The sequence below is a fragment of the Gorilla gorilla genome, chromosome 2 (genome assembly GCF_029281585.2).
Source record: "Gorilla gorilla gorilla isolate KB3781 chromosome 2, NHGRI_mGorGor1-v2.1_pri, whole genome shotgun sequence".
Lineage (NCBI taxonomy): Eukaryota > Metazoa > Chordata > Mammalia > Primates > Hominidae > Gorilla > Gorilla gorilla.
In genome coordinates this window covers 56,696,322-56,722,963 of record NC_086017.1, presented here as the reverse complement: position 1 = coordinate 56,722,963, position 26,642 = coordinate 56,696,322, and the positions used below count along the sequence as shown (strand labels likewise).

General features: G+C 44.3%; 1 protein-coding gene across 1 annotated transcript in view; it reads left to right on the top strand.

Moving 5' to 3' along the window:
- Positions 1 to 26,620, top strand: part of PRSS42P (serine protease 42) — a 38,504-nt gene extending 11,884 nt beyond the window's left edge. Inside the window, 7 exon segments of the mRNA XM_063703739.1 lie at positions 1,781 to 1,911; positions 11,886 to 12,349; positions 12,351 to 12,543; positions 12,749 to 12,905; positions 13,240 to 13,499; positions 14,409 to 14,569; positions 15,952 to 26,620. Coding sequence (XP_063559809.1) covers positions 12,329 to 12,349; positions 12,351 to 12,543; positions 12,749 to 12,905; positions 13,240 to 13,499; positions 14,409 to 14,569; positions 15,952 to 16,041 — 882 coding nt within the window. The 5' untranslated portion in view covers positions 1,781 to 1,911; positions 11,886 to 12,328 and the 3' untranslated portion in view covers positions 16,042 to 26,620.
- The last annotated feature ends 22 nt before the right edge of the window (positions 26,621 to 26,642 follow it).

Below are 26,642 nucleotides of genomic sequence, written 5' to 3'. Positions count from 1 at the left end.
GGGAGGCATGGCCCACTCGCGCCCCCTGCAGGGCAGGCCTCCGCAGATCCCCTGGAGGCGGGGGCTGCAGGCTCTGGGCACAGGGGCGCGGGTGGCGGCTGCCCACCCCGGAAGAGGAGGGCCTTATTGCCATCCGCCTGCTTTTTCTCAGGCCTTGCCCACTGCCTGAGATCTGTCCCCGGGCCGGGGTGGGGGGTGCAGCTGTAGAGGTCACAGTCCACAACCCCTCCCTGGTCGGCGCAGCCTCGAGGTGCTGTGCCGGTGCCCGCCCCTCACACAGGCCGCCTTTGCTAGCCCCCACCCGCGACTGCCGGAGTGGGGCTGTCCTCTCCACTTCCCCTCCCCGCAGCTCCCGGGACACCCTGACCAGGTACTGCAGCTCAAGCCTCCCGCCTCAGGGCCCTGGCCAGGCCCTGCCCACTCTTGTTCCTTTTGGAACAAACACTCCAGTTTCTACTGGGAAAGCAGCGGGGGCCTGACCACCGCCTGTTTTTAATAAGGAGCTGGTATTTCCCCGAAATCGCCAGCCGTGGCTGACCTCATGGGGATGACGGCTGGCCCTGGGCCAGGGGGCAGGAGCCGGCTCCCGTGTGAGCCCCTGGCCTGCAGACAGACGCGCAGGGAGGAGGCGCTGGCTTCTCGTCCCATCTCAGCCGTTGGTCATCCAAAACTCTGTCCATCTCTTTGACTGCTGTGTTGTGTACCCTGGGTCGATACCCTGCCAGCCCCCGCACCCCAGCCCTGCCCAGGGCCCTGGGTTCAAGCCCCGCTTTACTCCTGCCTCGTGTGATCTTGGCAAATTGCTTAACCTCTCGCCACTCATTTCCTCCACTGTAGGGTTGAGACTGTTGTGGGGATTAGAGAGGGAACACTGTGGGGAGGGTCGGTGGATTCCAGGAACGTTTCTAGACGGCAGGAGGAGGGGGGTCTCAGGAGCTGAGGCGCCAGAGATCAGGCCCTGGGCTTCCTGGGTGGGGCATTGTGGGAGGAGGGGGAGCTTGGGAAATTGTCAGCCTTGGGGTAGATAGGGACAGCACAGAGGTTCCAGCAGAATGAGAGTGCTTCGTAAGGGATCAGCACGGTGGGGGGTCGGGGGGAGGCTGTGGGCACCAAGAGGTTGGGGAGGGTGTCAGCAAACGCTTTCTAGAGGATGGGCGCTTAGGTGGAATGTGGCAGCGTTGGCGGGGTGGGGGGTCTCAGGGTGGGAGCAGAATCCTAAGGCAACAGCCTGGACGCTGGAACAAGTGAAGGGGTGGAATGGGGGAACAGAATGGAGGAGAGTAGAAGCAGGCAGTCGGGTTCAAGATATCTTAGGGGGACTCTGCCTGAGGCACTGTGGAGAGTCCAGAAGTCCCATCTGTAATTGAGGGACAAAGATTGAGGGAACCAGAGGGGGACACAGGCTCCAGTGGCAGAGAGGGAGACCAGCAGCCCCAGAAGGAGCAGGGAAACCAGGAGAGGAGATGCAGTAGACAGGGAGGCAGGCGGCTGGATACAGATGGTGGCTGGGAGATTTTGCTTGCTCTGGTGCCTGCACCTTTCAGATGCTTGAGGCTCCTCGTGAAGGTAACAACTATAACTACAATAAGGAATAAGGGTGACTAATATTTATTGAGCACTTAGTGTGTGCTAGGCAGTGCTCTAAGCACTTACAGGTATCAATGTGTTCTATCTCCACTTCATTTCTATTTATTTATTTATTTATTTTTCCTAACTGCTAGGCTATATAGGATCTATTTATTTATTAATTCACTCACTGATTCATTCATTCATTTAACAGATGTTTATCGAGTGCCAGACATGTTTCAGGTGCTGGGAATACAGCAATAAGCAAGACAGACAAAAAAACCTGCCCACATAAAGTTTACAAGAGGAAGAATTTATGAAAGAGGAAGATACCCAATGTATTAGGTTGGTGCAAAAGTAATTGCGATTTTCACCATTGAAAGTAGTCGTAAAAATCTTTGCCCCAGAAAACGTAATATGTGTGAGAAAAATACATAGTATATTAGATTGTGCGAAGTACTATGAGAAAAATTAAAGGAGGATAAGGAGGATTTGGAAGGATGGGGGACACAGTTTTTGAGGGTGTCCTAGGAAGGCCTCATTGAGGAGGTAATATTTGAGTATAGACCACATCTGGCCGCCTCTTTTTAGCCCATGAGCTGAGAATGGTTGTTACAGAACATTTGCAGCTGGGTCTGGTGGCTTATGCCTGTAATGTCAATACTTTGGGAGGCTGAGGCAGGAAGATTGCTTGAGCCTAGGAGTTCGAGATCAGCCTGGGCAACATAGCAAAACCCCACCTCTACAATAAATAAATAAATAAATAAATAAATAAATAAATAAATAAAATTAGCCAGGTAGGGCCAGTTTCTCCTGGATGCCAAGAGGAGGATTTGTTTCCTTGATTTTTATAGATTCTAGAGGTCACCAGCATTCCTTAGCTTCTGGTCCCCTTCTTCCATCTTCAAAGCCGCAATGTTACATCTCTCTGACCCTTTGGTAGTCCTATCTCCCTGTGAAACATTCTCCACTTTTGGGTACTCATGTGATTAGACTGGGCTTTTCCAGATAATCCAGGATAATATCCCCATTTCAAGGTCCTGAACCTGAATCACATCTATAAATTTCCTTTTACAACGTAAAGTAACATATTCACAGATTTTGGGTACATGAACACGTATCTGTTTGAATCCCTGCTTTCTTCTTTTGGGTATATACCTAGAAGCAGAATTACTGGATGATATGGTAATTCTATGTTTAACTTTTTGAGGAATTGTCATACTGTTTTCCACAGTCACTGCACCATTTGACATTCCTACCAGCAAGGCACGACATTCCAATTTCTTCATGTCCTCTCCAATACATGTTATTTTCTGTTCTGCTCGTTTCTTTTTAATTAACCATCTTGGTGGGTATGAAGTGTTATCTCACTTTAGTTTTAATTTGCATTACCCTAATGACTGAGTATCTCAATGTTGAGCATCTTTTCATGTGCTTACTGGCCGTTATTTATATTCTTTGGAGAAGAGGTTTATTTACAAATTTATTTGCCCATTTAAAATAGAATTGTCCTTTTGTTTTTGAGTTGTAGGAGTTCTTTATATATTCTGGATATTAATCCCTTATCAGGTATATGATTTGAAAATATTTTCTCCCATTCTGTGGGGTGTCTTTTTACTCTCTTGATAGTGTCCTTCATAGCACAAAGGCTACCAATTTTTATTAAGTCCAGTTTGTCTACTTTTTTCTTTTGTGGCGGTGCTTTTGGTGTCATATCCAAGAAATCATTGCCAAATCCAATATTATGAAGATATTCTCCTATGTTTTCTTCTAAGAGTTTTATAGTTTAACTCATACATGGGGTTTTTGATACATTTTGGGTTAATTTTTGTATATGATGTAAGGTAAAGTTCTACCTTTATTCTTTTGCTTATGGATATCCATTTTTCCCAGCACTATTTTTTGGAAAGACTGTCCTTTCTCCATTGAATGCTCTTGGCATCCTTGTTGAAAATCATTTGACCATATATGAGAGGGTTTATTTCTGGGTTCTCTATTCCATTGGTCTGTATGTCTGTCATTATGCCAATACCATGCTGTTTTAATTAATATAGCTTTATAGTAAATTTTCAAGTCAGAAAGTGTGAGTCTTCCAATTTTGTTCTCTTTTTCAAGATTGTTTTAGCTATTTGGGGTGCTTCGGATTCCGAATGAATTTTAGAATGGTTTTTCTATATCTGCCAAAAAAAGTCATTGGGGTTTTGATAGGGATTGAATTGAGTTAATTTGGATAATTATTGTCACCTTAATAATATTAAGTCTTCCAATCCACGAATATGGAATATCTTTCCACTTATTTAAGTATTCTTTAATTTCATTAAGCAGTGTTGTACAGTTTTCAGTATGCAGGTATTTCACATCTTTGGTTAAATTTATTCCCAAGTGTTTTATTCTTTTTGATGCTATTGTAAATGGCATTGTTTTCTTAATTTCCTTTTTGATCATTCACAGTTATAGAAATGCAACTAATTTTTATAAGTTGATTTTGTATCCTTCAACTTTTCTGAATTTGTTTATTATCTCTAACAGGCTTTTGTGGGAGTTTTAGGGTGGAGTCTTTGGGGTTTTCTAAATATAGGATCATGGCACCTGCAAACAGAGATAATTTTACTTCTTCTTTTCCAATTTGGATGCCTTTTGTTTCTTTTTCTTGTCTAATTGCTCTGGCCAGAACTTCCAATACAATGTTGAATAGAAGTGGTGAAAGTAAGCATCCTTGTCCTGTTGCTGATCTTGAGAGAAAAGCTTTTAGTCTTAAATCATTGAGTATGATGTTAGATGGTGGTTTTTCGTATGTGGTCTTTATTACATTGGAGAAGTTTCCTTCTATTCCTAGTTTATTGAGTGTTTTTATCGTGAGAGGGTGTTGAATTTTGTCAAATGCTTTTCTGTATCAATTGAGATCATCAAGTGATTTTTTCCCCTTCATTATATTAATGTGGCATATTACATTGATTGATTTTTGTATATTGAATCATCCTTGCTTTTGGGGAATAAATTCCACTTGATTAGCTGGGCATGGTGGCCCATGCCTGTAACCCCAGCACTTTGGGAGGCCAAGGCAGGAGGATCACTTGAGTCCAGGAATTCAAGACCAGCCTGGACAATACAGTGAGAGCCCATCTCTAGTTTCATTAAAAGAAAAATTCCACTTGGCCGTTGGGTATAATCCTTTTAATATGCTGCTAAATTCATTTTGCTAGTATGTGACTGAGGAGTTTTGCATCAATGTTCATAAGGAATATGCACCTGTAGTTTTTTTCTTATAATGTATTTGTCTGGCTTTAGTAATAGACTAGTACTGGCCTTATAGAATGAGTCAGGAAATGTTTCCCCCTCTTGAATTGTTTGAAAGAGTTTGAGAAGGGTTGGTATTAATTCTTTAAATGTTTGATAGAATTCACCAGTGAAGCCATCTGATCCACAGTTTTTCTTTGTTGGGAGATGTTTGATTACTAATTCAGTCTCCTTACTAGTTATAGGTCTACTCAGATTTTCTATTTTTTCAGATTCAATCTTGGTAGATTGTGTATTTCTAGGAATTCGTCCATTTCTTTTAGGTTATTCAGTTTATTGGTGTACAGTGTTCATAGTATTCTATTTTAATTCTTTTTATTTCTGTAAAATCAGTAGTAATGTCTCACTTTCATCATCTTCATTTTAAAAACATGGACTTGCTGGATATAACATTCTGGATTGAACATTTTTCTTTCAGCCCTTCAAGTAAGTTGTCACACTATCTTCAGCCCTCCATTTTATTCTGGTAAAAACTCAGGTGTAATCTTATTATGGTTCCCTTGTATGTGATGAGTCATTTTTCTCTTACTGCTGTCAACATGTTCTCTTTATCTTTGGCTTCCAACATTTTGACTCTGATGTGTGGGTATAGGTCTCTTTGAGTTTATTCTACTTGGAGTTCATTAAGCTTGTTCGATGTGTAGCTTAACGTTTTTCATAAAATCTGGGAAGTTTCCAGCCATTATTTCTTCAAATATTTTTCTGTTCCTTTCTCTCTCCTTCTGGTACTGCCATTATGTTTATGTTTGTGTGCTTAGTGGTGTTCCACATTTCTCTGAGGCTCTATTCATTTTCTCCTTTCTTCCTTCCTTTCTCCCTCCTTCCCTCCCTCCCTTCCTTCTTTCCTTCCTTCCTTCCTTCCTTCCATCCTTCCTCCCTTCCTCCCTTCCTCCCTCCCTTCCTCCCTTCCTCCCTCCCTCCCTCTTGATTGGCTGGATTTCCTCTTTTCCTTTCCTTTCTTTCCTTTCCTTTCCCTTTCCCTTTCTTTCCCTTCCTTCCTTCGTTCCTGCCTCCCTCTTTTCTTCCTTCCTCCCTCCCTCCCTTCCTTTCTTCCTTCCTCCCTCCCTCCCTTCCCTTCTTCTCTTTCCCTTTCTTTCTTTCCTTCCTTCCGTCCATCCGTCTTTCTTTCTTTCTTTCTTTCCTTTCTTTTCCTTCCTTCCTTCCTTCCCCCCTCCCTCCCTCCCTCCCTCCCTCCCTCCCTCCCTCCCTCCCTTCCTTCCTTCCTTCCTTCCTTCCTTCCTTCCTTCCTTCCTTCCTTCCTTCCTTCCTTCCTTCTTTCTTTCTCAGAGACAGGGCCTTGCTCTGTCACCCAGGCTGGAGTGTAGGGGCATGATCATAGCCCACTGTAACCTTAAACTCCTGGGCTTCAGTGATACTCCCTCCTCAGCCTCCAGAGCAGCTAGGACTACAGACATATGCCGCCATACTTGGCTAATTAAAAAAATTTTTTTTTTGTGGCCGGGCGCAGCAGCTCACGCCTGTAATGCCAGCACTTTGTGAGGCCGAGGCAGGCAGATCACGAGGTCAGGAGATCGAGACCATCCTGGCTAACACAGTGAAACCCTGTCTCTACTAAAAATACAAAAAAATTAGCTGGGCATGGTGGCGGGCACCGGTAGTCCCAGCTACTCAGGAGGCTGAGGCAGGAGAATGGCATGAACCCGGGAGGCGGAGTTTGCAGTGAGCTGAGATCATGCCATTGCACTTCAGCCTGGGCAACAGAGCGAGACTCCGTCTAAAAAAAAAAAAATTCTTTTTTTTTTTTTTTTTTAAAGATAAGGTATTGCTATGTTGCCCAGGCTTGTCTGAAACTCCTGGTCTCAAGCAATCCTCCTGCCTCAGCCTCCCAAAGTGTTGGGGTTGCACGCATGAGCCATCATGCTCAGCCTCTGTTCATTTTTCTACATTGAGGTTTTGTTTTTGTTTCTTCATATTGTAAAATCTCTAATGACTTATCTTCAAGTTTACTGATCCAAATCAAATCCACTGTTGAGGCCATCTCATGAATTGTTCATTTTAGTTATTGTGCTTCTTCACTTGGTTCCATTTGGTTATTTTAAATATTGTCTATTTTATAAATCACCATTATTATACCTTCCTTTAATTTTAAAACATGCTTTTCTTTAGTCCTTTGAAGATACTTAAAATAGTCATTTTGAAGTCTTTGTCTACTCTGCCGAAGATAGGGGGCCTTTCAAAGATAATTTCTATTACCTTGTTTTTTTCTCCTGTGAAGTGACCAAACTTTCCTGTTTCTTTGCCTGTTCTGTAATTTTTCCGTTTTGAAGAAGACATCTTAGATGATATATTGTAGCAAGCTCAGGCACTGATTCCTGCCTTTTGCTGCCCCCAACCTGTTTTGTTGTTTGTTTGGTCTTTTGTTTGTTTAGTGACTTGGGTGAGATAATTATGTGAAGCCATTTTCCCTCTCAATTTTCATGCATCACTTATTTGTTGGTGGTTGTAGGTAAACTCCTTTAGTCAGTTTTACTTCCACTATTTACCACTGGATGTGTGTGTGGCTGGGAGACTGCTTCACAGTTTAGAGAATTTACTATTTCCCCCCATGTTCAGCCAGAGAGGCAGAGGCTGCAGTGAGCTAAGATTGCACCACTGCTCTCCAACCTGGGCAACAGATGGAGACCCTGTCTTAAAAAAGTAAAAATAAAAAATAAAAAAAGAAAAGATGAAGTGCACAAAATATCATTACAGCTCACCATTAACAGAAAATGTGCAATTGATTTTGACAATAGAGAACACTAACTTGAACCCCAATAAGTAAAATGTTATACTCCCCTCAAAACAATTTTATTCCTCTCATTAGTAGATCTGAATCAGCAAATATTGTATGCAATTAGTATTATGACTATAATTTTGTGGGAAAATTGTCTTGTTGCTATATAAAAACCTACATAATATCCTCAGTTTTGCCTCATGGTCTGCAAATCCTAAAATGTTTCCTATCTGGCCCTTTGCAGAAAACGTTTGTTGACCTGTGAACTAGAGTCTACAGATATATCCATCATAGTATTTTCAACCCCCAGTGTAATAGTTCCAAAATCCATGTCACAGCTGAGTCTGGTTTTGTTGATTGGTTTGTCTCTTGATAGTGTGTTATTTTTTGTTTCATTATGTGTCTCATAATTTTTGGTTGAAAGCTAAAGCCTTCTTGTGAAGGCTAGTGGAGACTTGGGTAAACACTATTTATGTCCAGAAATGGACATGCCTTTTCTTTAAGGAGGAGGCATTGAGACAACTGTGTCAGGTTTTGTTGTTAGTATGGTTACTCTCAAAAAGTACATAATTCAAATTCTTCCAGTATTATTTTTTTGCTTAGTGGCTGGTTTGTTGGAGAGTTTTTCTCAGTGTCTGTTCAAATCACAGTTATTGGTCTTTTCTTTGTGCCTATGTCTAAGAGAGGATATCTTTCTGTGCTTTTACCCTCACTCTTCCAGCAGTAGACTGCTGTTACTTGTTCCTGGACACTTGCTATCCTGGTACTGGGGGGCTTTCTTTATTGTTCTGGCTCAGCCTCACTCTTAGGCAAGTGCTATGTTCTTGGCTGTTAGTCACTGGGCCTTCTAAGTGACCTTGCCCCTCTCCCAGAATAGATAATCTTTAAAAGTTTGGAGCAGGACAGTTTGCTACTCCTCCCTGAGAAATAGAGGGTATTTAATGTTATCTTCACCCAGCTACAATAGGCTTTTACCTGTGCCCTGGAAGTGACATTTTTATGCCCCCTCTCCACCCCTGGTGGCATAGGGCTGGTGTATTTTGTGTGTGTGTGTGTGTGTGTGTGTGTGTGTGTGGTAGTGTTAGTGTTAGTGGTGGTGGTGGGGTTGCTGGGAATCAGAGTAGAGGATCCAGGCCAGATGTCATGACTTTCCCACAGTGGCTTTTGCTCACCTCCCCAAAGACTGCACTGCGGGCAAGGCTTTCTTTGGTCTCTTGCCCTTCCTCTAATCTTTCTCTTGAAGACCTGGTGGAAATTTGTGGAGAAGGGCCTGTGAGTAGATGCAAATTTGCTTCACGTTTGCAGCTCCCACAAATTCTAAAGTCTTACTCTAGGCCAAACTCTGACTTTCACAGTTCATTAAAAGATAACAGGCTGCCACAATAGACGTTATTGTGGAAATGAAAGATATAAGGACTGTGGGGAGGACTGGTTACTTATTACTACACGAAAATTTTAAAGAAGGCAAATGGCAATATTGAATTTTAGTTTCTTGGATTAAAAGCTTCTATGATTTCCTGAAATAATTTCATATTCCTTGTCACTGCAGGATTGATGTAGTTGAAAATAAAATGTAGTATCTCATCTTTTGGGTTGCTGAATTTCAACATAAATGGAATTAACAGCTTCATTATAATTCTTACATAAAAGTCAGGGCATTGATTGGGAAAGAGTGAGACCATGAAAATTTCAATGAAGCATATTTGGATAGATTTAGAACATCTGACCCCCAGCCACATTGAACCTCCCTTGCTAACAGAAGCAGTGCATCTTCTGTTTTGACAAGGGTGGTCTTCTCTACCCTAGAGCTACTGTATTGACTTCAACTGAGGAAGTTACATGATAAGGGCATGCCAGTTCCATACCTACCTCTAGTAGGTCTAAAGATCTACTGCCTCTAGACCCATACCACCCCAGCAAATCTTTACTGCCTCTACACCTAATAAGTACAGTCAGATCCCAGCATACTCTAGAAGGACAGATACAAAGTATAACCCAGGGGGAGAAGGCTTCCTTACAAAAAGAACTGCAAGATTTTGCTAACTTTCATGGGAAAGAACTTGGGAGATATGTACAGGATTGGATTCTACAGACTCTTGATTAGAGAGGCTTGGGCCTAAATTTACCAAGAGTACATTTACCAGAAATTCTGAATTAAGTTTGCTGGTGTCCATTTGTAGATACCAAACAGGCAGGTGAAAGTGACTCTACATCAAGCTAGTCCAACCTGCGGCCCATGGGCCACATACAGCCCAGGACAGCTTTAAATGTGGCCCAACAAAAACTTATAAGCTTTCTTAAGACATTAATTTTTTGTGATTTTTTTTAAAGCTCATCAGCTATCATAAGTGTTAACGTATTTTGTGTGTGGTCCAAGACAGTTCTTCTTCCAGTGTGGCCCAGGAAAGCCAAAAGATTGGACACCCTTGCTTTACATGTTTACTTGTTTATTTTTATTTTTGAGACAGAGTCCTGCTCTGTCATCCAGGCTGCAGTGCAGTGGTGCGATCATGGCTCACTGCAGCCTGGAACCCTCGGGCTTAAGGGATCCTCCCACCTCAGCCTCCTGAGTAACTAGGACTACAGGCACAGGCTACCATGTCCAGCTAATCTTTTTATATTTTGTAGGTACAGGATTTCTCCATGTTGCCCAGGCTGGATTTGAACTCGTGACTCATGGGCTCAAGCAATCCTCCTGCCTTGGCCTCTCAAAGTGCTGGGATTACGGTGTGAGCCACCGCACCTGGCTGCTACTTGGTTGTTTTAAACCTGAACTCAGTGGTGGCCCACACTTGACTACCAAGTGTGATATGTCAGAAATTCCTTGTTTGTGGGCGGCAAGCCACCCAGGTGCCCAGGCAAGAGACTGAAGGCACAAGCTGTTCCAGTATAATAAAGAAAATAATTAAATTAAGAAAAGTTATACTAGAAATAAGATATAGGTATGATTATTATTAATCATTAGTTTGTAGTATTACTTTGTTCTATTATTATAATAATCTTTGTTTTATAATTATAACCTAGAAAAAACCAGGCCATACAGAATTAGGAGCTGAAGGGACACTGTGAGAGATAACTAGAAGACAAGAGCGTGAGCCCTCTGTCATGCCCAGATAAGGGCTTCTTGAGAGATCCTTGGTCTAGTGGTAGCGCCAGTGCCTGGGAAGGCACCCGTTACTTAGCAGACCTTGGTCTAGCAGTAGTGCCAGTGCCTGGGAAGGCACCCGTTACTTAGCAGACCAGGAAAGGGAGTCTCCCTTTCTCTGGAAGAGTTAGAGAACACTCTGCTCCACCAGCTCTTGTGGGAGGCCAGGCCTGCCTGCAGTCATCCAGAGGCTTAAACATCTCCCTGTGGTGCTGTGCTTCAGTGGTCACGCTCCTTGTCCACTTTCCTGTTCCGCCTGTACGCCTGGCTCCTCCTTTTAAGTTCTTAGAAGATAGCAGTAGCAAAATTAGTGAAAGTATTAAAGTCTTTGATCTTTCTGATAAGTGCATAGAAGAAATGCTGATGTATGCTGCCTTTCCTCTCTCCCTCGGCTACCTGTCGGGTGGACACGTGACTTGCGTGACCTTATCAATCATTTGAGATGACTCATACTCCTTACCCTGCCCCCTTGCCTAGAATACAATAAATAGCAGCGAGTCCAGGCATTCAGGGCCACTACCGGTCTCCGTGTCTTGGTGGTAGTGGTACCCCGGGCCCAGCTGTCTGTCTCTCTCTTTGTCTTGTGTCTTTATTTCTACGATCTCTTGTCTCCGCACACGAGGAGAGAAACCCACAGGCCCGGTAGGGCTGGTCCTTACACTTGTTCAATGTAGAGAGAGAGTTAGAGAGAGGCAAATATTGGGATGGATTCATGATGTGTGACCTGCTCGCCCACTCCTCTGAGCTCCAAGAGGGCCATAGAGAATGCCCCCTTCACCAAGACTTAGAACAATAAATTGGTGAGGAGAGCACTGGCATCCGTGGAAAACACTGTCATGGCTGTCCACTTTTGGACAGGAAAAAGTGGAACATACAGCAATTCAAAAGTTGTTATTGTTGTTTTTCCTCCAACTTCAACAAAGATGAAGCCAGGAGAGGCAGAGGCTTGGTAGTAGCTCTTGGGCAGCAGACAAAAGGATGAGCTACCAGAACAGACAGATTAGACATTAGGGACACAGAGCTAATAAGAGTGGATTGACCTGCGGGCTGTTTAAAAGATGTCCCTGTGACTGAAACAGAAGAGCAGCCCACTCCTCTGTCTAGCCTGCTTAATCTGTAAAGCCCTCCTACCCCGATATCTAGGTCTGGTGAATGAAGCCCTGATTTGAGGACGCTATGGACAATGCGGGCTCCTCGATGAATTCCCAGAAGGCCCATCCTGACCAGCTCCAGGCCAGGTACCACGCCTACAAGGTCAGGGGCAGCATCGCACCGGCCTCATAAGTGCCGACCCTAAAGCGGGAGTTCTCCATCGGGCAGTTTCCTCAGAAGTACCCTAACCCCTTGGCCCTGGGCAGGGTTCTGGCTGGACATAGTCTGGAGTGAGGATCTGAGTGAAACCGCGAGGGCGACATTTCCCATTCAGACAAGGAGTCTAGCAGGACCGGGGTCCAACAAGTCGGCTCGGCCATTTCCACCCCTCTAGGCACCGGCCCTGCCCCCTCGTCCCTCGCAGGCGCCCTGGTTCCAGCCAACCCCCGGCAGGGGCGCGAGCTGTCTGGAGAGGGGCAGCCGGTATCCATGACATGTCCTCTGGCGGCGGCTCCCCGGGGCGTCCTGGCGTGGCTTCTGCTCCTTCAGCCCTGGCCCGGGCAGAACTGGGCGGGCATGGCGGCGCCACGCCTCCCGTCCCCTCTCCTCTCAGAGGAGGGCGGCGAGAACCCCGAAGCGAGCCCGGCTCCAGGACCTGAGGCGGGCCCCCCACTCAATCTGTTTACGTCCTTTCCAGGTGACTCACTGCGTGGGAGGCCCGGAGGCGGAGGTTGGGGCGCCAGGCTGGGGCAGGTGCTACCTGGGAGCCTGCGGTCCGCGGCCCGGGGAATCTGAAGCGTGGCTCGGGAGCCCCGGGGGACACGGCCTCCTTCTTGGCTGTCGTCGGGGCGCCCGGGGGAGTCAAGTCCTGTGTCTTTGAGTGAGTTCTTCATCCTACACTATCCTCACCCCAGTGTGTGGCCGAACCCCTCTGAGAATCGTGGGAGGAGTGGACGCGGAGGAAGGGAGGTGGCCCTGGCAGGTGAGCGTGAGGACCAAAGGCAGGCACATCTGCGGCGGCACCCTGGTCGCCGCCACGTGGGTGCTGACGGCAGGCCACTGCATTTCCAGGTGAGGAGCGGCACACGGGGCTGGGGGGCCTTCTGCGGCCAGGCCGGCCCCCTCAAGCACACACAGTTCCATTGCCCCGGCAATTTGGCGACAAAGAAACAAAACTCACAGTGAAGCCGGAGTGCATCGGTCGTCTTGCTTTAGGCATGTCTAAGTCGGGCAGACAAACCAAGTTTGAGAGTGATCAAGGAAGGGTTTTTGGTGATGGCGATGGGGTGGTAGGGACAGTGGCCCGGGAGGTTGAGGCCAGTTTCAGAAACATTGGAAATGTATGGAAAAGGCACAAAGGATGTTTCCCAGGCCTTCTCTTAGAGGCATGTCCTCTCTTCCACAGCCGTTTCCATTACAGTATCAAGATGGGAGATCGGAGTGTCTATAATGAAAACACAAGTGTGGTGGTCCCAGTCCAAAGAGCTTTTGTCCATCCTAAGTTCTCAACAGTTACAACCATTCGAAATGACCTTGCCCTTCTCCAGCTCCAACATCCTGTGAATTTTACCTCAAACATCCAGCCTATCTGCATCCCTCAGGAGAATTTCCAGGTGGAAGCTACGACCAGGTGCTGGGTGACCGGATGGGGCAAAACACCAGAACGTGGTGAGACTTCAAGGCAGGAAGCAAACTTGGGGCAGAGAGGAGGCACCCGTACCCCTGGAGTAGACATGAAGGCCACAGAAAGGGGCAGGGAGGCAAACTGCCTGGTGGGTGGCAGGTGGTGAGGGGCACGCAATTTAGCAGCAGTCAGGGTCATGGTTCCTGGTTGGCTTGGGTGACATCAGAAACTGGGTTGAGTTCTTTTGTTGCAACACAAATATTTGATGGCAGCCATTTAGGAAGACTTCTGTCCTGGAACTGGAGTTGCTCAGCCAGGAGAAGAAGAAACACATGGGCAACATCTCCTTCTGTGGATTCGTGGGGGCACTGTGCTTGACTGGTTTGGGGGATTTTTAGGTTCCCTGGACAGAGCAAGATGCTATAAAGTTCTCCCCAGGAACAGCTCAGAGGGTGATGAGCTGTCTGCCAGTCAGAGCTGCTCCTCATTGGAAGCACCTGCTTTGGTGGATAGGGTATTTCCTGTTCCTGGGGATGTAGAGAGAACCAGAAGACTCCTATGGGTGGGGTGTATGCCCTCCTATCCCTGGGGAGAAGCTGGATTTGGTACTTCTGGGGCATTTTCTGCCTGAGAGTCTGTGATCCTGCTCTAGACAGTAAAGATGCTTTACTGATGCACAGGACACACTCTCACTATTACTACTGATACTTAGAGTGATGATACTTGGTTGTCATTTCTCAGGTTGGCAAGGCCTTGCCTCTCCCTCTCCTGAAATATTCTTCCTGTTCCTGTCTTGGTTTTGTTTCTTACATCCTCCTCTCTCCATGTCAACTTTGGGCCTTCTGTGTCAAATGAGAATAATACTCATGCCTTGGCCTTTTTCCAGAGGGATGCTGGGTGCTTAGGGGCCTATTGTCCACTTGTGCAGATCTGATGATCTTCTTTGATAGGAGAGAAACTTGCATCAGGAATTCTTCAGGAGGTGGACCAATACATCATGCGCTATGAGGAATGTAATAAGATAATACAGAAGGCCTTGTCATCTACTAAGGATGTAATAATAAAAGGGATGGTCTGCGGCTATAAAGAACAAGGAAAGGATTCTTGTCAGGTAAATTCATGGATCCTTTCCCCATTCTCAGATGGCAGAGTCTGGGTTATTTGCTGCTTCCTCTATTCACACCTAGTTGAGTTAAAGAGATTCATAGAGGGAAACCTGCCACGGCTGCCCTAACTTGGCCTGGTCTGTTCTTTCAAAAGGGAGATTGCACTGCCTGGGGGCACTGCTGGCATGTGGGAAAGTTGGGGTGGGTAATGCTAATAACATATGCTGTACTAATTGAGGTTCTCCTATGTGACGCTCACCATGCCAGTGTGGACATTAACCCTCATTATCTCAGTTAAACCACACCACAACCCCGCAACATAAACATCACACCCCTTGGATGAATGTGAAAGGTGATATCCAAGGACATTACTTCAGGATCCTCCTGTGAGTACCAACTCGCAGACGCATGCTCTTCCCTCGGCACCAAGCTGCATTCCTGAGGAGGGGGCATTAGAGCTGGGTCTTAGAGAATGAGTATTTGGATTTCTTGGAAAGAGGAAAACAGCATTGTAAGAAGAGGGAATAGCATGTACAGTGGCTCAGAGGTCTGAGGGAACTTCTTATGTTAAGGGACACTTTACACATTTGGAGAAATGTGGCAGCAAATGTGGCTGAGAAGTGGGTTGGAGTCAGAATGTGTATGGCTTGGAGTGCGGTGCCAAGTTTCTAGATTTTGCTCTGGCAGGACTTGGGAGGGAGGCTTGGTGAGCATAATTAGATTTGCCTTTTAGATAAACGACTCCCTGAGCTGTGTGGTGCATAGATAGAAGTCTAAATGCTTGTTTTCATCACCTAGGCTGTGATAAATGGAGTCCTGAGCAGTGCCTGGGGCAGGGAGGCCGGTGAAGGTGTTTTTGAGGTTGACCCATTCATTCTTGTTGACTGACTGCATGTAGGGGTGGGAGTGAGGGAGAGGTTCAGGAGGACCTTGTTTTTCTGACTGAGACGATTGGTCAGCAGAGGAGGTTTGGGAAAGGACACGCAGAATTCTGCTTGAGTTGGAGGCTGTGGGGCTGTCTGAGAGTGGAACTGAAAATATGGAGGGAGCTGGCTATGTAGGTTAGGAGTTGTAGAGAAACTTCAGGCTAAATATGAAGATTTAGGGGGCTGCCATGCAGAGGTTCAAGACGTTTAACAGCCACTATGGTTTGGAAAATGAGAAGCCATCATTTTCTCAGAGCATATTAAAGTTTTCCCATTAACTTTTTAGTTCCCATGCTCACATATTCAGTTGTCATATTCACAGAAATCTGGGTGGTGGGGCCTTTGAGGTGCCAGAGGAAGCCCTATGTGTGCCTGTCTCCTCAACACCTTGTAGTACAGTCAGTCTGCTCTGATATAGATCCTATTCAATTTCTGAAGTTCGTTTCTTTCTCTTTCTCCAGGGAGATTCTGGGGGCCGCTTGGCCTGTGAATATAATGACACATGGGTCCAGGTAGGGATTGTGAGCTGGGGCATCGGCTGTGGTCGCTGAGGGTTGCCTGGAGTTTATACAGAAATTGGTGTCTACAGTAAGTGGCTGATTGCAGTGGTGGATCAGGCTACCTGTTTGTATCCAGCAGTGTTCCTCATCTTAGTCCTGCATTTGGTGCTGCCCCTGGGCATCCTGGTGGCCCAGTGATCACCCCAGCCCACTCCCCTTTTGTTTCTGAGTCTCATACTAGGCCTCTCCTCCAACCTCCCACTCCTTCTCAATGCTGTTTCTGAAAATCCCAGTTGGAATCCACGGGCCCTCTGGAGATCCATACAATAGAGCACAGCAGGGAGACTGGGGCCTGGAAAGTGCCCCTGCCTGGTGCTCTGGTCACATGCCTCAGCCGTGCCTGCACCAAGGCTGTGCTCTGGCTAGTGGGAAGGAGAGGGTGAACTAATTCCAGCTGGAGGACCAGCCTCCCTGCCAGGTGGGCCACAGTGACTCATCAGTATCTGGGGGAACATCTATCAAAGAAGAGACATCATCAACAGTGAAGCAAGTGTTAGATGTGGTTCTGGTTTCAGGGCTCCCACCTAAGACTTTGTGAAACCAGCCAGCTGGGTGATTGCTCAGCATGAAGGAGGCGTTACCAGGTCCCTGTAGAGGTGTGAGGCCTGGGACTTCCACTCTAGGCTCAGTTGTCTGGGGCTGGGAGAAGTTCCCCTGCAGCCCAGTGTGGATCCATCTGTGAGTGGACAGCCTCTGCCACACTAACTCTCTTGGGGCAACCCATTCTTGGCACCCCCTTCCTCGGTGCCCTAGTGGCCACTTTCAGGGACACTACAAGTTGTATTGAGGCAGTTATGGAGTGTGGAGTTTTCAGAAATCAACTAAATAAATGTTTGGAGAGTCTCCTATGTTCTCCATGTCTACTGGCCTGGTTACTGGGGACACTGAAGAGAACTTACCTCACATTAAGCTTAGGAAGATGTTGATGATTCTTTTTAAACTAAAGAGTGAGAGAGGAAGTCTCTGCCTGCCCAGTTGTGAGTTGGATGGATGGTTTTAGACAGTTGGGTTTTGCTGCCTATGCTCTCCATGGCCATCAGCATTTCCGCATGGAGCTTTGTAGCTGAGTTTGCTAGTCATTGCATCTGGAAAGGAGGAAGCGAGAGAAACTGGAAGCAAGAGAGTGGTCAGGGCAATACACCCCAAACTGCAACCTCCATTTTCTGCCTATTTCTGCCCCTCCTTCTCCAAGCCTTGAGCACCAGATCACTTTAATCAGGCTCTATGGAAAACACAGGGCTGAGGGTTAGGGAGATGACAGGTTGGGGTGCTTACTGATTCTGGCTCGTTTCCCTCATTACCCTATGGGTCCCAGGGTAGTTCTTTGATACGATGCAGAGCCCGTTATTGCTTCCAGTTTCCTTCTTTGTTTATGAAACATTGAAGTTGCCTCCTTTTAGGAGAGGATTAGTGTGTTTTGCCTATGGAAAGAAGGTGCATGTGAATATTTACTTGAATAAAGATTGGTAGAGGCTGGACAGTGGCTCACACCTGTAATCCCAGCGCTTTGGGAGGCTGAGGAAGGCAGATTTCTTGAGCCCAGGAGTTCGAGACCAGCCCAGACAACATGGTGAAATCCCATCTTTTCACTAAAAATACAAAAATTAGCTGGGCATGTCGGTGCGTGCCTGTAGTCCAAGCTACTCAGGAGGCTGAGGTGGGAGGATTGCTTGAACCTGGGAGGTCGAGGTTGCAGTGAGCCGAGATTGTGCTGCTGCATGCCAGTCTGGGCAACAGAGTAAGACTCTGTTTAAAAAAAAAAAAGGTAGAGACTGGTGGATAACTACTGTTCTGATTACTATCAGATTAGATTTGCGTGTTGTTGAACCTCATATAAATGGAGCCATATAGCAAATGCTCTTTTGTGTCTGGCTTCTTACCCTCCACATATTTTTTCCACACATTGTTTTTGAGATTCATCCATATTGGACCTAGAATTAACCGATGCAGATAACTATTGGATTTCAATACCTACTATAAAGGTATGGTAATTAAGACAGAGTTGTATTGGCATAAGGTGTTGTGCTGGAGCCCTGTTGATTCTAATAGGGATGGCACTGTATCCACAAGGCTGAAGCAAAGAGCTAGAGACAGTGAATGAGACATAGGGTTTATTGGGGGACTTACATACAGGGGTGGTCCAGTGGCAGCAGGCTGGACAGGAGAACTGCTACTGTTTGTAAGAAGCATGCATCTTCACCTAGCACCCACCACCTAGCAACCTCCATCTAATCCAAAACAAAGGTCCTTGATCCCCCTATATGGCCTGTGTTCCAAGGGATGGGCTGGAGGTTCAGATGTCCTTCATAGATAAGGAGGAAATCTCTAGGATGGCCACTCCTGGATTCCTTAGCTCAGGACTTTGAATACACATTCTTCTTAGATGGTAGGGTCATTCTCCAGGTATGCTTAAGTTAAATTATTGCTTTCAGGTGCATTTGCCATACGTATATATATCAATGAAACAGGATAGAGAGTCCAGAAATAGGCCCCCACCCATATGGCCAATTGATTTCAACAAAAGTGCTGAGGTAATTAATTGGGGGAAAGGGTAAGTCTAATAAATGGTGATGGAATGATGCGATATTCCTATGCAAAAAAGAAAAAAAAAAGAGCCTTGATCCTTATCTTGCATTATGTAGAAAAATTAACTCAAAACATATTATAGAACTAAATTTAAAACCTGAATTTATAAAACTTCTCTAAGAAAGCTTGAAGAAAAATCTTTCTGATCTTTAGTAGGCAAAAATTCTTTAAGATTCAAAAAGTATGTACCACATAAGAAAAGAATGATATATTGGATCTTAACAAAATTAAAATCTTCTGCTTTTTGAAAGACAGTATTAAGAAAATGAAAGTAAAAGCCACAGACTTGAGGAAAATAGCAACAATGTTCACTGTTAAAGAAAAAATTATTCAGTAATATTTATTAAAGCACAGCAAGGAAGACTTTATTGAAGACCATTAAAACAGGTTTAGGGATCACTGCAATAGGGTCTCCCAGGATGAGGAAGAGAGACTGGACTCAACTTTGAATACAGCGTAGACATGTGGGAATTTATAACCAAAGAGCAGTGAGGGGATCAGTGGATGGAAAATTACTGAGATGAAACATCAGGGGTGTCTTAGTTCATTTGTGTTGCTTTAACAGAATACCACAGTCTGGGTAATTTATAAAAGAAGATTTATTTTTTACAGTTCTGGAGGCTGGAAAGTCCAATCTTAAGGTGCTGGCATCTTGTGAGGGCCTTCTTGCTGTGTCATCCTGCGGCAGAAGGCAGAAGGGTGAGAGAGAGAGAGAAAGAGAGAGAGAGAGAGAGAGAGATAACTTATAACCTGAAGCCCTTTCATAATCAGCATTAATTCTGTTATAAAATTTGATTATAATGTATTAATTGGTGGAGCCCTCATGACCTAAACACTTCCCATTAGGCCCATCTCCAAACATTTTTGCTTTAGGGATAAAGTTTCCAACACATGAACTTTGGGGGACACAGTGAAACCATAGTAAGGGGTAAGGGGGATCCTGGCTAATCTGACCTAACAGGATTCTTGCTTAAGATAGACCAGAGTGATCAGACATCACCTGGGGGACAGGAGAGGATGAGGAACCTGATCAGATAATGAGGATAATCAGATATCAAGAATGGGAGTTCTGGCTAAATGGACTTAGCAGAATTCTTTTGCTAAAAGTAGATCTTATGAGGAAGTGCACAGACAGACCAAGGAGAAGATTTAGAAGCCTGACTAAAGTTTGGCCAGGCAAATAACTTTTGTCACCATTCAAAGACTTATATATGAATGTTTATCGCATCTGTATTCATAACAGCCAGGATCTGGAAACAATCCTAATGTCAACAGTTGAGTGATAAACAATGAAATATTACTCAGCAATAAAATAATAAACTTTTGTTTATTTAAAAATAAATGAAAAGAAAAAGTAACATTTAAAAAGTAAGAAAAAGAATAAAAATAAACTATGAATACACAAAATAACATGGATGAAATTTAAAAAACATTATGTTGAGTGAAAGAAATTAGACTCCCTCAATTTAGATTGCAAGTAGTCTTCCAAGTTAGCAGAACAATTGAGGACTTTCCTATTGCAGGTTAGGGACTGTCCCTCACCACACATTTGTCCTTGATGACTTCTTTGGTGCAAGTGCTATGTCTTCACTTAATGACCTTTAATGTTCCTCCTATAGGTCAACAGCATGAGCTTTAAAAGCTAGCTTTACTGGCCGGGAGCGGTGGCTCATGCCTGTAATCCCAGAACTTTGGGAGGCCGAGGCAGGCGGATCACAAGGTCAGGAGATTGAGATCATCCTGGCTAACACGGTGAAACCCTGTCTCTACTAAAAACACAAAAATTAGCCAGGTGTGGTGGCTTGCATCTGTAGTCCCAGCTACTCGGGAGGCTGAGGCAGGAGAATCCCTTGAACCTGGGAGGTGGAGGTTGCAGTGAGCCGAGATTGTGTCACTGCACTCCAGCCTGGGCGACGGATCAAAACTCTGTCTCAAAAAAAAAAAAAAAAAAAAAAAAGCTAGCTTTACCTTTTACACACACATAAAAAGCTAGCTTTACCTTTCACACATGTTACTTTCCTGCAGGTCACCAGTTGCAAAACAGAAATTTCAGACTACTAAACACTTGGGTCTTGAGTAGCTGGAGGAGTAATGAAAAGGAAAGAACGAAGATTCCGAAGTTACCCAACTTCTTTTCTTTCCTACATTTCTATGTGATTGCCTTATCTAAGAAAGTCAGATGTCTCACAGCAAGGGGTACGGGAGGAGAAGGGAGTAGCCAAAGAGATTCTGAGATAACTTCATCACCAGATTGATTAGGAATTTATCAAAATCTGGGATAACTCTAGACTTTGGTTAGGCATTTTTTTAAAAACAAAAAGAGTGATGTGGAAATTTCAGATCAAGAGACCTAGAAATCAGTCCAAGCATTATTCTATTACCTATTTTTTAAAAGACACAAAATGATATTGTAGGGCCATTAAGGAATATTCACTAAAGAACTTGCTTTTCCACTACAAACAATTAGAAAAAACTGGACAGAATAAAATAAATAACTTCAGATATTAGGACAATAGCCAGTATAGGACTGTGATCCTAGAGAGAAGGAAAACAAGTGAAGTGAATTCTATAATTATATTGGCCTCCTTTGTGGAGGCAATTTTCAGATGGCACAGAGAGGGAAACCCAAATAGGGCACTGATATCACTAAGTGAAGGAGACAGAGATTGGAGTTCAGGAAGGCTAGGTATCTGGAGTTTGCAGATCAGAATACTGTAGAGCAGAGGTTGGCAGACTATGGTTGTGGACCAATTCAAGACATAGTCTTTTTTTTTTACAGGCCTAAGATAAGAATGATTTATACACTTTTAAAAGACTTGTTTTAAAAAAAAGAATATAGCAGAAACTATGTGTGTCCTACAAAGCCTCAAATATTTACTATCTAGCTATATATAAAGTTTGCCAAACCCTGCTATATAGGATGAAGATACACAGAGAAAGTTCCAGAAATCTGCAGAGCACTCCCTTTTAGTCTTTGGCTGAATGTTAATTTGCACATGAATAGGGTAAATTTCCAGATGACTAGGCAAAGAACAAATGCTAGGGAGCCATAAGCTGAGCAATTATCAGAACTTACACAGTACCAGGAGACATTCAAGTTTCATCCAACCAGATAGGAGGGATCTCACTGAATACTTGGGTGATCAGTAGAGATCCTACAAGGTTCATACCTTAATATCAAGGGTAAGGTAGCTGATACGGTTTGGCTCTGTGTCTCCACCCAAAGCTCATCTTGAATTGTAATCCCTGTGTGTCTATGGTGGAACCTGGTAGGAGGTGATTGGATCATGGTGGTGGTTTCCCCCATGCTGTTCTCATGACAGTGAGTGAGTTCTCATGAGATCTGATGGCTTCAAAGTGTTTGGCAGCTCCCCATTTGCTTGCTCTCTCTCTTGCCACCATGTAAGCTGTGCATTGCTTCTCCTTTGCCTCCCACCATAATTGTAAGTTTCTTGAGGCCTCCCCAGTCATGTGAAATTGTGAATCAATTAAACCTCTTTTGTTTGTAAATTACCCAGTTTCAGCTAGTTCTTTTTAGCTGTGTGAAAATGGACTAATACAGAAAATTGGTACTGGAATAGTGGGGTACTGCTCTAAAGATAACCTGAAAATGTGGAAGCAACTTTGGAACTGGGTAATGCACAGAGGTTGGAACAGTTTGGAGGGCTCAGAAGAAGACAGGAAGATGTGGAAAAGTTTGGAACTTCCTAGAGACTTGTTGAATGCTTTTGACCAAAATGTTGATAGTGATATGGACAGTGAGGTCCAGGCTGAAGTGGTCTCAGATGGAGACGAGGAACTTATTGGGAACTGGAGCAAAGGTCACACTTGCTATGCTTTAGCAAAGAGACTGGTGGCATTTTGTCCCTGTCCTAGAGAACTCTGGAACTTTGAACTTCAGAGAGATGATATAGGGTGTCCGGTGGAAGAAATTCCTAAGCAGCAAAGCATTCAAGAGGTGACCTGGCTTTTTCTGAAAGTGTAGAGTCAGCTGTATGCATTCATAGAGAGATGATCTGAAATTAGTACTTACGTTTAGAAGGGAAGCAGAACATAAAACTTTGGAAAATTTGCAGCCTGACCAATTGGCAGAAAAGAAAAACCCATTTTCTGGGGAGAAATTCAAGCCAGCTGCAGAAATCCACATAAGTAAGGAGGATCCAAATGGTAATAGCCAAGATAATGGGGAAAATGTCTCCAGGACATGTCAGAGATCTTCCTGGCAGCCCCTCCCATCACAGGCCTGGAGGCCTAGGAGGGAAAAATGGTTTTGTGGGCCAGGCCCACGACCCTGATGCTCTGTGCAGCCTTGAGACATGATGCCTTGTGTCCCAGTTGCTGACACTCCAGCCATGGCTAAAATGGGCCAAGGTACAGCTGAGGCCATTGCTTCAGAGAGTGCAAGCCCCAAGCCTTGGCAGCTTCCACACAGTGTTGGGCCTGTGGGTGTACAAAAGACAAGAGTTGAGGTTTGAGAACCTCCACCTAGATTTCAGAGGATGTATGGCAATGCTTGGATGTCCAAGTGGAAGTCTCCTGCAGGGGCAGAGCCCTCATGGAGAACCTCTGCTAGCGCAGTGCAAAAGGGAAATGTGGGGTTGGAGCCCCCACGAAGAGTCCCCACTGGGGCACTGCCTAGTGGATCTGTGAGAAGAGGGCCACTGTCCTCCAGACCCCAGAATGGTAGATCCACTGAGAGCTTGTACTGTGTACCTGGAAAAGCCATAGGCACTTAATGCCAGCCCATGAAAGCAGCTGCGGGGGCTGTACCCTGCAGATCCACATGGTTGGAGCTGCCCAAGACTTTGGGAGCCTATTCTGCATCAGTGTGCCCTGGATGTGAGACATGAGTCAAAAAAGATTATTTTGGAGCCTTAAGAGTGCCCCGTTGGGTTTCAGACTTGCATGGGGCCTGTAGGCCTTTTCTTTTGGTGAATTTTTCCCGTTTGGAATGGGAACATTTACTCAATGCCTGTACCCACATTTTATCTAGGAAGCAACTAACTTGTTTTTGATTTTACAGGCTAATAGATGAATGGGACTTGCCTTGTCTTAGATGAGACTTTGGACTTGGACTTTTTGAGTTAATGCTGCAATGAATTAAGACTTTGGGGGACTGTTGGGAAGGCATAATTTTTTTTTATTATTTTATTTTATTTTTTGGAGACACAGTCTCATTCTGTTGCTTAGGCTGGAGTGCAGTGTCATGATCTTGGCTCACTGCAAGCTCCACCTCCTAGATTCAAGTGCTTCTCATGTCTCAGCTTCTCAAGTACAGTAGCTGGCATTACAGGTGTGTGCCACCACACCCAGTTAATTTTTGTATTTTTAGTAGAGATGAGGTTTCTCCATGTTGGCCAGGCTGGTCTTGAACTCCTGGCCTCAAGCAATCCACCCCCTTTAGCTTCCCAAAGTGCTGGGATTACAGGTGTGAGCCACTGCACCTGGCTCATGATTGGTTTTTAAATGTGAGAAGGACATGAAATTTGAGAGAGGCCAGGGGCAGAATGATATGGTTTGGCTGTGTTCTCACCCAAATCTCATCTCAAATTGTAATCCCCATGTGTCAATGGAGGCATCTGGTGGGAGGTGATTGGATCATGGGGGTGGTTTCCCCCATACTGTTCTTGTGATAGTGAGTGAGTTCTCACAAGATCTGATGGTTTAAAAGTGTTTGACAGTTCCCCGCTCACTCACTTTCTCTCTTGTTGCCATGTAAGCCATGCCTTGCTTCCCCTTTTCCTTCTGCCATGATTGTAAGTTTCCTGAGTCTTCCCCAGACATGTGGAATGGTGAGTGAATTAAACCTCTTTTGTTTATAAATTACCTGATCTCAGGTAGTTCTTTGTAGCAGTGTGAAAATGGACTAATGCAGTAGTCTTAGCATAAAGGCTGCTCTAGACTCATCCTAACAGACTTCAGAATCAACCTCAAATGGATCAAGATGAATTGCAAGTAACTTAGCTGTCTGCCAAATTTCAACATTTCTTAAAGAAAGACAATGTAATTGAAATAGTCAACAATGTAACATTTAACAGTGGTCAGCATTTATTAAAAATTATAGATATGTGAGAAGGCAGGAAATTGTGACCTGTAATTGAGAGGAAAATTATTTAATAGAAACAGGCACAGAAGTGACAGAGATTATGAAATTTTAGACAAATACTTTAATATATCTATTATTAATATTATAAATTTGATCAAGGATTTAGAAGAAAACATTAACACAATTAGGAGAGACATTCAAGATGTAAAAAGAGCCAAATGGGACCATTTGAGCTGAAAAATACAACGTCTGAAATGAAAAATTAACTGGATGGTTTTAGCCATAGATTACACTGCAGAAGAAAATATTAATGAAATTGGAGGCATAGCAATGGAAACTATCCAAACTGAAGTACAGACCAAAAAATTTGAAAAAAATTAAGTATGATAATTTCACCTGGGGGTCTATAGCAAGTAGTGTGACATGTGAAAAACTAGAGTACAGAATGACAGAAGAAAATAGTAGGAGCCAAAAATATATATTTGAAGAAATAATAGCTAAAAATTTTCAAATTTGATAAAAGCTAAAAGCCACAGATTCTAGAAGCACAGTGAATCTCAAGCAAGGTAAACACAAAGCCACACTACAGAACATAATAATTGAATTGCTATTTAAAACTCAGTAGTAGAGTTTAAAAGCAGCTGGAAAAAAGGACATAGACAGAGAAACAAAAATAAGAATGATTACAGACTTCTCTCCAGAAACAATGCAGGTCAGAAGACAGTAGAGTATCATCAAATGCTGAAAGGAAAAAAAGTGAATGTAGAATTCCATTATTAAGTAAAAGTATCTTTCAAAATTGAAAGTGAAATAAAAACTTTTATAAACAAAAGCTGAGTGAATACCTTCCTGGACTTCATGCAATGTTAAGGAAGTTCTTCAGGGTGAACAGAAATGATACCAGGTGGAAATTTGTGTCTGTACAAAGAAATGAAGTGGACCAGAAATGATAGCTTTGTTAGTAAATATTAAAGCCTTTGTTTTAAAATTTCTTTTTTATTATTTTTTGAGATTGTCTTGCTCTGTTGCTCAGGCTGGAGTGCAGTGGCATGATTATGGCTCACTGCAGCCTCGACCTCCCCAGGCTCAGGTGATCCTCCCACCTCAGCCTCCCACATAGCTGGAACTACAGGCACACACCACCATGCCCATCTAATTTGTTTAAAAAATTCTTTAGGCCGGGTGCGTTGGCTCACGCCTGTAATCCCAGCACTTTGGGAGGCCAAGGTGGGTGGATCACGAGGTCAGGAGATCGAGACCATGGTGAAACCCTGTCTCTACTAAAAATACAAAAAATTAGCTGGGCGTAGTGGCGGGCGCCTGTAGTCCCAGCTACTTGGTAGGCTGAGGCAGGAGAATGGCGTGAACCCCGGAGGCGGAGCTTGCAGTGAGCCGAGATTGCGCCACTGCACTCCAGCCTGGGCGACAGAGCAAGACTCTGTCTCAAAAAAAAAAAAATTCTTTAGAAAATTACATCAAATGCGAAGTGGTATAATATTGTTTAGCCCGTTTTCATGTTGCTGATAAAGACATACCCGAGATTGGGCAATTTACAAAAGAAAGACGTTTAATTGGACTTACAGTTCCATGTGGCTGGGGAAGCCTCACAATCATGGCAGAAGGCAAGGAGGAGCAATTCATATCTTACATGGATGGCAGAAGGCAAAGAGAGAGTTTGTGCAGAGAAACTCCAATTTTTAAAAACCATCGGATCTCATGAGACCCATTCACTATCACGAGAACAGCACAGGAAAGATCCACCATATGATTCAATCATCTCCCATCGGGTCTCTCCCACAACACGTGGAAATTATGGGAGCTACAAGATGAGATTTGGGTGGGGACACAGAGCCAAGTCATATCAATATTTGAAGGTAAGCTGTAATAATTTAAAGACATACTGAAAACACTCAAGCAACCACTAAAAAATAAAATAGATATATATATATAATAAGGCAGT